This window comes from Scyliorhinus torazame, chromosome 1 (assembly GCF_047496885.1).
Source record: "Scyliorhinus torazame isolate Kashiwa2021f chromosome 1, sScyTor2.1, whole genome shotgun sequence".
Lineage (NCBI taxonomy): Eukaryota > Metazoa > Chordata > Chondrichthyes > Carcharhiniformes > Scyliorhinidae > Scyliorhinus > Scyliorhinus torazame.
Genome location: NC_092707.1, coordinates 400,114,591 through 400,129,801, shown reverse-complemented (window position 1 = coordinate 400,129,801; position 15,211 = coordinate 400,114,591). Strand labels below are relative to the sequence as shown.

General features: G+C 50.1%; 1 protein-coding gene across 10 annotated transcripts in view; it reads right to left on the bottom strand.

The window, feature by feature from the left end:
- adgrg6 (adhesion G protein-coupled receptor G6) overlaps positions 1 to 15,211 on the bottom strand; it is a 201,813-nt gene that overhangs the window by 64,666 nt on the left and 121,936 nt on the right. For all 10 annotated transcript variants that reach the window (XM_072513806.1, XM_072513837.1, XM_072513830.1 and 7 more), the window contains 2 exons: positions 5,632 to 5,746; positions 1,219 to 1,340 (listed from right to left, as the gene is read on the bottom strand). In XM_072513806.1, coding sequence (XP_072369907.1) covers positions 1,219 to 1,340; positions 5,632 to 5,746 — 237 coding nt within the window. The remainder of the gene's footprint in view (positions 1 to 1,218; positions 1,341 to 5,631; positions 5,747 to 15,211) is intronic.

Below are 15,211 nucleotides of genomic sequence, written 5' to 3'. Positions count from 1 at the left end.
GTAACATCATGGGAAGGCCAGTGCATGATCATTGGTCAATGTAACATCATGGAAAGGTCAGTGCATGATAATTGGTCAATGTAACATCATGGGAAGGTCAGTGCATGATCATTGGTCAATGTAACACCGTGGAAAGGTCAGAGCGTGATCATTGGTCAATGTAACATGATGGGAAGGTCAGTGCATGATCATTGGTCAATGTTACATCTGGGAAGGTCAGTGCGTGATCATTGGTCAATGTAACATTATGGGAAGGTCAGTGCATGATCATTGGTCAATGTAACATGATGGGAAGGTCAGTGCATGATCATTGGTCAATGTAACACCATGGAAAGGTCAGAGCGTGATCATTGGTCAGTGTAACATGATGGGAAGGTCAGTGCGTGATCATTGGTCAATGTAACATTATGGGAAGGTCAGTGCGTGATCATTGGTCAATGTAACATTATGGGATGCTCAGTGCATGATGATTGGTCAATGTAGGATCCTGGGAGGTCAGTTGATATAGAGCTCAGATGCACCTGGACCCATGCAACAAGGTGAAGGTGTGTGTAGATATGTCTTCAAAACTACACAAGGTTTATCCATGTGAGTGCTTCGGCATGCAGTAATTATTCATGCACACTCATAGAACAATATCCACAATATTGTGTGTTCATAGATGTAGTACCTATAGGTACTTAGGGAACATTTGTGTACAACATATCTACAGAAACCTCAACAGGATTTTCAACACCCCCCCCCCACCCCCAGGCGCGGCGTGTTTTCCTGCAGGGGAGGGGGCTTGTCATGGGCCGCCAGTGTGATTTCCTCGTCCCGCCAATACCTACGGTGTTTGGCGTGGTACACCAGTCCTGCCGCTGGGCAAACGGCCATGATTGGTTCGCCTACCGCAGGACCGGCGGTATCAGGAGGCCATTCAACCATGGAAGCAGCACAGTATGAGCTGGACCCGCCCTCCTGCCCTGGCCAGTGGTAGCCCCCAGATAGCAATCAGGAGCTGAGGCCCAGGTTGAAACACTTCCTCACCCCCCCCCCCCCCCCCCCCCCAGGTTGAAACACTTCCTCACCCCCCCCCCCCCCCCCCCCCCCAGCCAAATTTTGGATCCAATTCTAATCAGCGGGCGCACCGCACACCAGCAATCCAGCGAGGGATCTTTCTGCCCCTTAACGCTCTGAAGCAGACAGGTCATTCCTTAAGAAGCCGAGGCCAATTACCTGCAGATACTAATGGAATGCTTTCTAAGTCGCTGCCGTTTGTGCTCAGAGTCGGTACGAGGGAACAGTTTCTCAGGTCAGGTAGCTCCCAGAAAGACGTGTAGTTCTGCATGTTTAACACACTGAAAAAACAAACAGAAGAACATCATTCCACCAGTGGGAATCACTAAAACTAGGGCACAGCTACACACAATAAACTGAAAAGGTTAATGGAACGTTTGTCTTCATCCCAAGGGGCTGGGATACAGAGGGGCGGACGCCCTTTTACACCAAATATAAATCCCCAGTTAGATTGATTCCGGAGTAACAGTTCCCAGTTCTGGGTCCTGTGCCTCTGAAAGGACTTACTGGCCTTGATGTGGGTGTAGTACAGGTTCACTAGAATGATACCAGAGCTAAAAGGGTTAAATTATAAAGAGAAGTTGGCTTGTATTTCCTCGATGTGCTACCCGGGGCATTTCAAATGAACGAAGGATTTGACAGGACAGGTAGAGAGAAACTATTTCTTCTGGAGAGGGAAGTGTAAAATGAGCACCCTGTCCCCAAAAACCTGGGGCGGGATTCTCCGACCGTCCGCGCTGAAATCGCGCTCGGCACGGGGGCGGAGAATTACCCGAAATAGGCCCCCACGCCGGCACGCGATTCTCCGCGCTCGATGGGCTGAGTGCCCACCGAGCCCCGCCGGCGTGGTTCTAATGTGATTCCACCCAGCGGGAACTCGGAGTCGCGGCTGATGTGGGCGGGATTGGTGGGGGGGGCGTGGGGATTGGACACCGGGGGGGGGGGGGGGGGGGGGGACCTCAATGATGGGCAGGCCCGTGATTGGGGGCCATCGATCGGCGGGCCATCGCGATCCAGGAGCGACCTATCTTCCTCCGCGCGGGCCCGCTGTGTGGCTCCGCCATGTTGGCGGCGCCCCCACCGAGGTGGGCTGCTGCATGCATGCGCGCACCCGCTTGCGGCCGCCGTGCACATGCACGGCCGTGCGCTCTGTCCAGCAGGGCCCCGCCGGCAGCCAGAGCTGCGGGACACACACCAGGAGCCTGCTAGCCCCCTGGAGTATGGGGAATCACCCCAGACGTTCGAGGAAAAAGTCCGGAGTGATTCTCGCCCGTTTTCACGCGGGCGTGGGGACCTAGTCCCCCAAAGGGAGACTCCTGCCCCTGGTGCTGAGTAGGAATGGTGGCTAACATTCACAAGACATTGAGTTTAGAAACTCACAACGCACACCCTCCACAGCCTGGCCAATTCTGTCTATCAGGTAGGATTTTTAGTTCGAGTTTTGAGTCTTGAAGCTTATGTAATTGTTTAAATAATAGTGAGTTAAATAATAAAAGTTGTATTAAATCAAAGCTTGTATTGGGGACTGATTTATCTGTTGACACCAGCAGAGGGCAGCAACACCGGTGAGGAAGGGGGATTGATTAAAAATTTTAAAACTGTGTTTGTCAAATTTCTATTAGGTCAACGGCAACTTATCAACCTTTACCACCGGGAAGGACAAGGGCAGCGGATGCTTTGGAACACCTTCACTGTCGCTGGGTCAAAATCCTGGAACTCCCTCCCTAACAGCACTGTGATTTTACCCACATCAAATGGACTGCAAAGTTTTAAGGCGGCCGCTCACCGCCACCTTCTCAAGGGCAATTAGGGATGGACGATAAATGCTGGGCTAATCAGCAAGGCCCACATCCCGTGAACAAATAAATAAAAATCGAAAAGGGCATTAAATGTTATGGAAGCAAGGAAGCTGGAGTCATAGAATTTATGGTGCAGAAGGAGGCCATTCGGCCCATCGAGTCAGCATCGGCCCTTGGAAAGAGCACCCTACCCAAGCCCACACCTCCACCCTATTCCCTTAACCTAGTAACCCCACCTAACCTTTTTGGACACTAAGGGCAATTTAGCGTGGCCAATCCACCTAACCTGCACATCTTTGGACTGTGGGAGGAAACCGGAGCACTCGGAGGAAACCCACGCAGACACGGGGAGAACGTGCAGACTCCGCACAGACAGTGACCCAAGGCTGGGAGTGCAGCCACGATCTAATTGAACAGGCTTCATGAACTGTACGGCTATCTCCTGTTCCTACTTTAGCAATTGTATCTTGGAGTCAGCATTGGGAGAGCAAGGTTCGGTCACCTTTTTTACACTTAGATGTTAACAGTCACTGCACTAACCTCGGCCTCCTCTTCCAAAAATAAGGGGTTTCTGGCAAAATGTTGGGAGGTTTAAAGCTGTTTGGCACTGTCATGTGAGGGTACCTATCAGAAATGGATGTTTATCAAATAGCTGTAGTGGGTGTACCTTTAAGAAATGAGTGTTTATCAAATAGCTGCAGTGATGTCAGAGTATAGGTGGAGCTGGGCTGTCTGTTTTTACTTTCATTTTTGAGCTGGCAGCTACAGGGTGTGTTTAGTTTCGTTTTCAGAGTTGGAGCTGCCTCCAGCCAAACGAGGTGTAATTTTGATCGCTCACTGTGTGAAAAGAATGTCTTCAGAGCACTTGCTGATTTAAAAGTGATAACTGCTCTCAGTAGAGAATTTAAACCTGATGCCTGTGTTAAAGTGGGTATTTGTCTTCTGGGTGTTGCTAGGAAAGATTAAGGGTTACTTATAGAGTACTTTATTCTTTGGGGGAAGTATTTGAGTTGATAGTTGCTAAGATGTTTACTGTGTGTTTATAAAATGTTAACTGGATTCATAGAATAAATATTGTTTTGTTTCAAAAGTACTTTAGATCTCTGTTGCATCACACCTGTAAAGTGGACTCTTGTGCTCCCCATAACCAACATCTATTAAAAGGTATGGGTCAGGTGAACTCCATGATACACTTTGGGGTTCTTTAAACCCTGGCCCGTAATAGCCACTTCAATCTGACGAGTCACCGCTGTCACATTCAGGGAAGTACAAACTGTGGAACGAAGGCTGGGTACCGTCAGATCTTTCAGACACAATAAGTCCTCTCACAGTCCATATATGTGCAGGTTAGGTGGATTGGTCATGATAAATTGCATCTTAGTGCTCAAAGACGTACAGGCTAGGTGGGGTTATGGGTTACGGGGATAGGGTGGGGGAGTGTACCGAGGTAGGGTGCTCTTCCAGAGGCTCAGAGCAGACCCAGAGGGCTGAATGACCTCCTTCTGCACTGCAGGGATTCTATGGTTCTGCCATTTAGGATTGAGACGAGGGAAAACATCTTCACTCTGAGGGTTGTGAATCATTAGAATTCTCTACCCCAGGGAGCTGCGGATGCTCAGGCCGGGAATTCCAACCCCACCCCCACTGGCTTCTTCCAGTCCTGCCAGAAGCCACTGGACATTGGCCGGCCCATCGCCTCCCCCACAGCAGGCCTCAACATGGCAGGACCAGAATATCCCGGCCTCAGTCCTTGGGTATATTCTGAAGGCAGAAGGGCAGGTTAATAGGGTGGTGAAAAAGGCATATGGGACACTTGCCTTTATCAATCGAGGCATAGATTGCAAAAGCAGGGAGGTCATGGCAGAGTTGTACAGACCTTTGGTGAGGCCACAGCTGGAGTACTATGTGCAACTCTGGTCACCACATTGTAGGAAGGATGTGATTGCACTGGAGAGGGTGCAGAGGAGATTCACCAGGAGGATGCCTGGGGTGGAATATTATGAAGAGAGGTTGTTTCCGCTGGAGCAGAGAAGATTGAGGGGTGACCTGATCGAGAGGCACAAGATTATGAGGGGGGTGGACAAGGTGGATAGGGAACAGCTGTTCCCCTTAGTTAAAGGGTCAGTTATGAGGGGGACACAGGTTCACGATCAGGGACAGAAGATTTAGGAGGAATTTAAGGAAAATCTTTTTCCCCAGGAAGTGGGTCTGGAATGCCCTGGCTGGGAGGGTGGTAGAGGCGGGTTGCCTCACACCCTTTAAAAGGTACCTGGATGAGCACCTGGCAACGTCATAACATTCCAGGCTATGGGTCAAGTGTTGGCAAGTGGGATTAGGTGGGCAGATGTTTTTCCTGCGTCAGTGCAGGCTCGATGTGCCGAAGGTCCTCTTCTGCACTGTATTATTCTGTGATCCTGTGATATTCGGGATAGAGTCGATAGATTTATGGGCATGGAGGGAATGAAAGGGTATTGTGACAATGCAGGAAGGAGGAGCTGGAGTCGAAGATCAGATTGTATTGAATGGCGGAGCAGGCGTGACGGTGCATAGAATTTACTCCCGCTCTTATTTCTCCTGCTCTTATGGAAATTAGTCTATAATTCCGAATTCCTGGAGGCTCCAAGGCATTCCTTGAGGATTGGACCCTCGAGATGGACTGGCACTTCTAACTCGTCAGTTTGGGTTGAGGTGAAATGGCAGTGATGTAACCCTCTACGCCACACTTACCCCTAAAACAGCTGGAACCAGTGTATTAAGAATCTAATGAATTTACCACTTTCTGCTCGCGTATTGTCCCTGATTTGAGAGGCAAGGCAGATGTTGGGTGGTCCTTGGCCTGGTCTCTTTCCAAATATACTGACTCGGTTTTTCTTCCAACGAGCAGTTCACTGTGGACAAAGGACACAAACTTATATCCAACACGCGGGGAAATCAGTGGTTAAAACCATTAAAAGAAGGAACACACAAGCAGTTACGTATGTGGAAAAGGGATTTGTGCGTCCATATACATAGATCATTAAAAGAGGTTTGAAAAACAATCAAAAAGGCAACATTTATCTCAAGGAGATTGGTATTCCAAAATTGAGGAAGTTACGATCCGCGTGGATTTATTATTTAACTCTTTCAATGGGATGTGGGCATCATTGGCAAGGGCAGCGGTTGGTGCCCTTCCCTAATTGCACATGAACTGAGTGGTTTGCTGGACCATTTCGGAGGGGCAATTAAGTTTCAACCACATTGCTGTGGGTCCAGAGTCACATGGCGGCAGATCAGGTCAGGACGGCAGATCTCCTTCCTGAACGGACGTCTGTGACCCAAATGGCACTGACCCTCGCTGCGGTCGCTAGTACTGAGACGAGCTTTATATTCCTGTATAATAAGCGAACTTCAAATTTCACCAGCTGCTACAGAGGGATTATTACCGCTACACCACCATCTCCCCCGAATGTATTTAGAGCCTCGGTCAGAACCCCCGCAAGAACATCCAGAGCATACACTGGCCTTGTAGAGGAAACCGTGCAGAATTATGTCAGGGTCTAAAAGGGTTAAATTGTGGGGACAGTTTGCAGTAACCTTGGCTTGTATCCCCTTGATTTTAGAAGGCCGAGGGGCGATCTGAGCAAGGTATTTAAAATGATAGAGGTCGGATATTTAGATAAAAAGGGACCTTTTTCCTCTGAGAGAGAATCCCGAACAAAAAGACACAATCTTAAAATTAAAGTTGGGTCTTTTTGGAGTGAAATCGGGACGTACTGGGCGGGATTTTGCGAGCCTCCGCGCCGAAGTCGCGACCGGCGTGGGGTCGGTTAATGGGCGTTGACACCGAACTCCGGCGAGACGTCGCTCCCGCGATTCTCCAGTCCCCGGACTATCACCACGCATCGCGTACGGGTAGTCTACGCGGTAGGGAGCCATTGACAAAGGCCCCCGTGGCGATTCTCTGACGAAAACTGTCCGTGTTCCTGACAGCGTGGTTCTAATCACGTTTTGCCTGTCGGGAACAGCCAGTGGCGGCTGCGGAGTCAGTCCGCGGCCGCGCTCGTGGGGGGGAGCGGGGGGATCCTTCACCAGGGGGGGCCTCATGGACGGCCAGGCTGGCGATCGGGGGCCACCGATCCGCAGGCGCGCGCAAGCACAGGGGGGCCTATATTTTCACGGCCGGTGTGCGGTCCCGACCGGAAGTGCAGGGCCCCGTATCAGCAGCCAGAGCTGCGAGGAGTACTCCGAGGCCCTGCTAACTCCTTTCAGATAGGAGAATCAGGTAGGAAGCGCCCGCGCTGTGACACTAGAGTGGGAACATAGCTCCATTATTGGAGAATCCCGCCCACTATTCCCACACATTGGGCGAAACTCTCCGGAAACGGCGCGATGTCCGCTGACTGGCACCCAAAACGGCGCAAATCAGACGGGCATCGCGCCGCCCCAAAGGTGCGGAATGCTCCGCATCTTTGGGGGCCGAGCCCAAACATTGAGGGGCTAGGTCGGTGCCGGACGAATCTCCGCCCCGCCAGCTGGCGGAAAAGGCCTTTGGTGCCCCGCCAGCTGGCGCGGAAATGACATCTCCGGGCTGCGCATGCGCGGGAGCGTCAGCGGCCGCTGACAGCTTCCCATGCATGCGCAGTGGAGGGAGTCTCTTCTGCCTCCGCCATGGTGGAGACCGTGGCGGAGGCGGAAGGGAAAGAGTGCCCCCACGGCACAGGCCCGCCCGTGGATCGGTGGGCCCCGATCGCGGGCCAGGCCACCGTGGGGGCACCCCCTGGGGCCAGATCACCCTGTGCCCCCCCCCCCCAGGACCCCGGAGCCCGCCCGCGCTGCTTTGTCCCGCTGGTAAGGTAGTTGGTTTAATCTACGCCGGCGGGCCAGGCATTTTAGCGGCGGGACTTCGGCCCATCCGGGCCGGAGAATCGAGCGGGGGGGCCCGCCAACTGGCGTGGCGCGATTCCCGCCCCCGCCGAATATCCGGTACCGGAGACTTCGGCAACTGGCGGGGGCGGGATTCACGCCAGCCCCCGGCGATTCTCCGACCCAGCGGGGGGTCGGAGATTCTCGCCCATATAGTGGAAATCTGGAACTGATTCTCAGAAGACTTTGTGGACTGAATCAAATGAACTTTGCAATGCTGAGACTGATAGATGTTATTAAGTAATTGGCATCAAGGGGTATGAGACAAAGGTGGGTAAATGCTCTTCAGGTACAAGTTAGCTCGGATTAAAATGAATGGCAGAACAGTTTAAAGGGACTGAATGGCCGACTTTTGTACCTCTTTTGTTAATCTTTCAGTGTGTGTTTGCTTACACAACTGAGCGTGACATGTGTGACTCAATCCAGTTGCTGATGAGGTTTTCTGTATCTTGATGAAAAAGTCTCAAAATCGTCCAGAAGTAATGAAAGGTTGATTGAGTAACTAAATTAACAATTACGTGCGTTCTTTACTTTAAGATTATTACTGGTAGAAAGGTTACAAGATCTAAATACAGTATCTATGTTTGACTACACAAATCACTCTGAGCTAAGTCTATGTGCTCCTCCTCTCGTTACAGTACAAGCAAAAGAGAGAGGAACAGCCTGCGCCTGGCGTTTTTACCCGTTAGTGCTGCCCTCTAGTGATCTTCTGAATACACATTAACCCCTTGTGTACATGCACATACAAAGATCACTACAGTTCCTGGGCGCGATTCTCCCAGTCCTGTGCCGGGCCGGAGAATCGCCGCAACCACGCCACGCCGCCCCGAGGTGCGGAGAATCGGCGCCATTTGCGCCGGCCCGTTTGGCGCGGTGCCGGTCGCAGGCTGCTGTACGAGGCCGGGCCGCCAATCCGCCGGCCCAATGGGCCGAGCGGCCGCGCGGAATAAGTAGAGTCCCGCCGGTGCCGTCCACACCTGGTCGCTACCGGCGGGAACTCTGCGCCATGTTGCGTCGGGGCCGGAGCGTTCAGTAAGGCCACCGCGCATGCGCGGGTCGGCGCGTCACCACTGCGCATGCGCGGGTCGGCGCCGCCCCCAGTGCGCACCAGGAAGTAAGGCTGGAGCGGCGTGAACCGCTCCAGTGCCCTACTGGCCCCCTGTGGGGGACAGAATCGCTACTGCCCGCACTAGACGGTGTTCACGACGGAGCGAACACTCTGTCCCGTGATCGGAGAATCGCGCCTCTATGTTACTTTTTCAGCAATATCTCTGGATCGGACCGTGCAATACTACTTCAGGGCTCTGGTCATTGTACTGAGGCAACGTGAAGGATCCCAGTGAGATTTACATTTTACCCTTTCTCAGCTACCTCTGAGCCCTCATTACAAGTGACAGCCTGGTGTTTTCCAATGCACATATGTTACCTAGAATTAGGATTACTCTAAACTTTCCAGCACGGACACAGGACATTCAGCCCAACTGAATGGTCCATGCTGCCGTTTATGCTGCCTCTTCCCACTATAATTCATCCAATCCCAACACCAGAATGTTCTGTACAAGGGTCACTTAGATCCGAAACGTGAACTTTTTGTCTCCTGCTGAGTTCATCCAACATCCGCAGTATTTTGCTTTCACCAAAATGTTCTAGTCCGTTCTTCCTCATATGTTTATCTCGCTTCTCTTTAAATTCATCTATGTTATTGATCTCAGCCACGCCTGTGGTGGAGGGTTGGGTGGCACGGAAGCACAGTGGTTAGCACTGTTGCTTCACAGCGCCAGGGACCCGGGTTCGATTCCCGGCTTGGGTCACTGTCTGTGCGGAGACTGCACGTTCTCCCCGTGTCTGCGTGGATTTCCTCCGGGTGCCCCGGTTTCCTCCCACAAGTCCCAAAAGACGTGCTTGTTAGGTGAATTGGACATTCTGAATTCTCCCTCTGTGTACCCGAACAGGCGCTGGAATGTGGTGACTAGGGGATTTTCACAGTAACTTCATTGTAGTGTTAATTAATGTAAACCTACTTGTGACAATAAAAATTATTATTATTATTCCACATTCTCACCACTCTCTGGGAAGCAATTTTCTCCTGAATTCCCTATCTAATCCAGCAGTAAGAAGTCTGACAACACCAAGTTAGCTACGCTCCGAAAGCTCGCGATTCCAAACAAACCTGTTGGACTTTAACTTGGGTGTTGTAAAACTTCTTGCTGTGTCCACCCCAGTCCATCGCCGGCATCTGCACATCATGGCTACCATGAATCCAGTAGCGACTATTTTGTATTTATATCCACTATTGGTGGACCCCATCCTTCTACCAAACCCCCTCAAATCCCAACAGTGGAAATATTTTCTCTACGTAGTTATATTATCAAACAATTTTCGTAACTTTAGGTGGTGAGCTCACCGTTCAGCTTCCTCTTTTCTCAAGGTCTTTCAAACTTTCCTAATATTTATAGTCTCTTAGTTCTGGCATTGTCCTTGTAAATCTATATTGCATTTTCTCAAGTGCTTGGTATGTCTTTTGTCATGTATGAAGTGTGGACTCAATGCGCAGCTACCTTATTGTCAGAACCCCCTTGAGGCCCACAGGGAAACCATGATCGATCTGAGGCTCGTGGAGTACGATCTTCCCCGGGAGTGGGCGGAGGCCCACCCAGCTGGGGGTGGCAAGACCGAGCCCGGCCCGAGCAGGGACCGGCATGTTGGTTGCCCCAACGGGTGATTGCTGATAGTTTCTGCCGTGGGCAGACTTTATGTTTAGTTAAAATAAACCGTTTGTCATTCCTACCGCTGGCTTCCTGACCATTAAAGCGATCAAACCCCTCTTAGGGATCAATTTAATTCTTTCAGAAGACTGAACAGACAAATTAGAAGCAGGAGGAGGCCAATCAGCCCCTCGAGCCTGGTCCGCCATTCAATAATATCATGGCTGATCGGATTGTAATCTCAACCCCACATTCCCGCCTAGCCCTGATAACCTTTCACCCCCTTGTTAATCAAGAATCTATCTAACTCTGCCTTAAAAACATTCAAAGACTCTGTTTTCACTGCCTTTTGAGGAAGAGAGTTTCAAAGACTGCACGAGAATAAAATATTCCTAATTTGTGTTTTAAATGGACGCCCCCTTATTTTTAAACAGTGACCCCCAAGTTCAAGATTCTCCCACAAGAGGAAACATCCTCTCCACACCCACCCTGTCGATACAGCTCATGGTCTTTTATGTTTCAATCAAGTCACCTCTTACTCTTCTAAACTCCAGTGGATACAAATTTACCCTGCCAAGACTTTCCTCATAAGATAACTTGCCCATTCCAGGTACTAGTCTGGGAAAACTTCTTTGAACGACGTCCAATGCATTTACGTCCAATACTGTACACAGTGCTCCAAATTTGGCCTCACTAATGCTCTGCACAACAGAAGCATAACCTCCTACTTTTGTATTCAATTTCCCACATAATAAATGCTAACATTCTATTAGCTTTCTTGACTACTTGTGACGCCTGTTTACTGACCTTTTCCCATTAGCACGAGGACACTCAGATACCTCTACATCTCGCCATTGTGTTAATAAGCTTACTTTTTATCTTTCCTGCCAAAATAGACAATTTCACATCTTCCCAGATTATACTCCATCTCTCAGATCTTTACCCAATCACTTTACCTGCCTACATCCCTGTGTAGCCTCCTGACGTCCTCTTCACATCTTACTTTCCTACCTATTTGCCATCAGCAAATTTAGCAACAATACCTGCTGTCTCTTCATCTACGTCCAATCTCTGTCTCTACGTCCAATACTGTACACAGTGCTCCAAATTTGGCCTCACTAATGCTCTGCACAACAGAAGCATAACCTCCTACTTTTGTATTCAATTTCCCACATAATAAATGCTAACATTCTATTAGCTTTCTTGACTACTTGTGACGCCTGTTTACTGACCTTTTCCCATTAGCACGAGGACACTCAGATACCTCTACATCTCGCCATTGTGTTAATAAGCTTACTTTTTATCTTTCCTGCCAAAATAGACAATTTCACATCTTCCCAGATTATACTCCATCTCTCAGATCTTTACCCAATCACTTTACCTGCCTACATCCCGGTGTAGCCTCCTGACGTCCTCTTCACATCTTACTTTCCTACCTATTTGCCATCAGCAAATTTAGCAACAATACCTGCTGTCTCTTCATCCAAGTAATGTATATAAATTGTGAAAAGTTGACCCCCCCCCCCGCCCTGATCGCTGTGGCACACCACTCGTTACGTCCTGCAAACCAGCCATGGTCCATTTATGCCTTCTCTTTAGCATTGAATCTGTCCCGTTAAGGTTCAGATGTAGATTCAGGTTGGGTCTGGATTTGAAACGGATTGATTTTTACTCTGGGTAACGGTTGCTAGTATCTATAAACCGAAATGGGAAAAATGTTATTCTTTTGAGGGTTGGAGCTGGGACTCACTCAATCAATGAGGGATTAGGGCTGCAAATCAGATTGATTCATTCTGTTGAGGATTGAATCTGACTGGACACTTGATTCGCTTCAGTGAAGGGTTACACAACACGGAGCATCTTCACTCAGGAATGTCAGCAACAATCTTAGATTAATGAATTGAATTCACACAGCGTGGAAGGAGGGATATATCCGAATCATCTTCTGGAAGGAGATCTGCTGAATCCTGGAGAAGCAATGCACATCTACTGCAGAACAAAAAACACTAAAAGTTTCAAAAGAGCTGATGAAAACTGCGACTGACACTGGCAATAAATCCGATCGCAATTGTCACAGAGTGTGTTACAGCATTGAAACAGGCCATTCAGCCCAGCTGGTCTGTGTCAGGCTTTATGCTCCACATCTCACCACTCTTCATTTTCTCTTGTCATCATCTCTCCCTCACTGCCCTGATGTGCTGGGTACTTTGGATCAATGGAGACTGCGTTTACCTTAGCAGTAACATAGACAGGCTACCAACACTTGTAATAGTACAACTCTATTTTATTTAACTAAGAGCTGTTAAACATACTTGCACTGTGGGTCGACACTATGTTAGATTGACTGAAGACCTATGCCTAACCTGACCAGCCTATACTGCTAGCACATGATGGATGTTTGTGCTACTGACTGCGGGCTCTGTCTGTCTCAGAGGCTGCATCCCGAATGAGCGGGAAAACTAGTGCCCTCTGTCTTTATAGTGACCGTGCCCTAACTGGCGATTGGCTGCTGTGTTGTGTGTGTTGATTGGTCTTGCAATGTGTCAGTCAGTGTGTGTCTCTACACCATCATATACTGATGTGTATATTATGACATCCCCCCTTTTCTAAAAAAATGTGTTTGTGGCAATAAATAATATAGTATGCGAATGTATGCGAGTATGCGAGGGGCTGGTTTAACTCACTAGGCTAAATCGCTGGCTTTTAAAGCAGACCAAGGCAGGCCAGCAGCACAGTTTGATTCCCATACCAGCCTCCCCGAACAGGTGCCGGAATGTGGCGACTAGGGGCTGTTCACAGTAACTTCATTGAAGCCTACTCGTGACAATAAGCGATTTTCATTTTTCATTTCATGTTCCCAACTATGTGTGGCACATGCGAGCATATTTACAGGACTATGTACAGAAACTCTAAGATATTTACACTGGAAGGTGTCGAGTGCAGATGGATAGTATGTAACACAAAATATAACGAGAACAGCAGTATGTACAAACTAGTGAGTCAATCAAACAGGGTAACGGAACAATCAGTTCATGAGTTCAAAGAGTCCATGAATTCACGCAGTTCATAAATTCAGTCTCTGAGGTGGGTGACGAATTCTGGTTGACCGCCTCAAGGGTGGGTCGGGGCCGCCTGTTCTGGAATGGGCGGGACTGTGTCAGACTCAGAGGGTGGCAGAGCGAAAGGGAGATCTGCAAAGTCCGTGACGGGTTTGTCGTCACGGCGAGGCAGGACATGATGATCTGGTGGCGAGCGAGGAAGGAGTCGTAGTGCCCGCCTATTTTGGCGAAGAAGAGAGCCGTCTTGTAGACTAACCAAAAATGACCTGGGGGCCACTTGTCTGAGCACCACAGCGGTGGCGGACCAACCACCATCGGGAAGTTGGACACGGACCTCGTCAGCAGGAGCCAGAGCAGGGAGATCCGTGGCGCGGGCGTCGTACACCGATTTGTGTTGGGCCCGAGACAACTCCATTCGATGAAGGACCGGAAGGTTGTCCAAGTCCTGGACATGAATGGCCGGCACCGTCGTCCGCAGCGTGCGATTCATCAACAATTGAGCCGGTGACAGGCCGGTGGGCAATGGAGCTGATCTATAAGCAAGCAGGGCCAAGTAAAAATCGGATCCTGCATCGGCCGCCTTGCACAGGAGTCGTTTGACAATGTGCACCCCCTTTTCAGCTTTGCCATTGGATTGGGGTAATGGGGACTGGACGTGACATGTGTGAAGTTGTATCGTTTGGCAAAATTGGACCACTCCTGACTGGCAAAACACAGGCCATTGTCGGACATGACCGTGAGCGGGATGCCATGGCGAGCGAAGGTTTCCTTGCACGCACGGATGACCGCAGTTGAGGTGAGGTCATGTAGCCTAACTACCTCCGGGTAGTTTGAGAAATAGTCCACTATGAGGACATAGTCCCAGCCAAGTGCATGCAACAGGTCGATGCCCACTTTGGTCCAGCGGGACGTGACCAAGCCATGGGGTTGCAAGGTCTCCCTTGGCTGAGCAGGTTGGAAACACTGGCATGTTGGGCAGTTAAGAACGGCATTGGGAATGTCCTTGTTGATTCCAGGCCAGTACAATGCCTCACGGGCCCGTCAGCAGCATTTCTCCACTCCCAGGTGGACCTCATGGAGTTGCTCAAGGACGAGGTTCCGCATGCTGTGCGGAATGACGATCCTGTCCAGCTTTAGTAGAATTTAGGGGCAGCACGGTAGCATAGTGGATAGCACAATTGCTTCACAGCTCCAGGGTCCCAGGTTCGATTCCCGGCTTGGGTCACTGTCTGTGCGGAGTCTGCACATCCTCCCCATGTGTGCGTGGGTTTCCTCCGGGTGCTCCGGTTTCCTCCCACAGCCCGAAAATGTGCAGGTTAGGTGGTTGGCCATGTTAAATTGTCCTTAGTGTCCAAAATTGCCCTTAGTGTTGGGTGGGGTTACTGGGTTATGGGGATAGGGTGGAGGTGTGGGCTTCGGTGGGGTGCTCTTTCCAAGAGCCGGTGCAGACTCGATGGGCCGAATGGCCTCCTTCTGCACAGTAAATTCGATGAAATTCCATCTACCACCGCCAGGTCATCTTTAATGTTATAGAATTGAGGGCTTTGGCCCTTGAGCCACCCGTCTGTCAGGTGGCGCATGACACGCTGGAGCAGGGGATCGGTGGCCGTCTCACGACGAATCTGGATGAGTCGTTCGTCCGTGGCGGGCAGATTGGATGCGGCGAATGCCACCTGAGCATCAATTT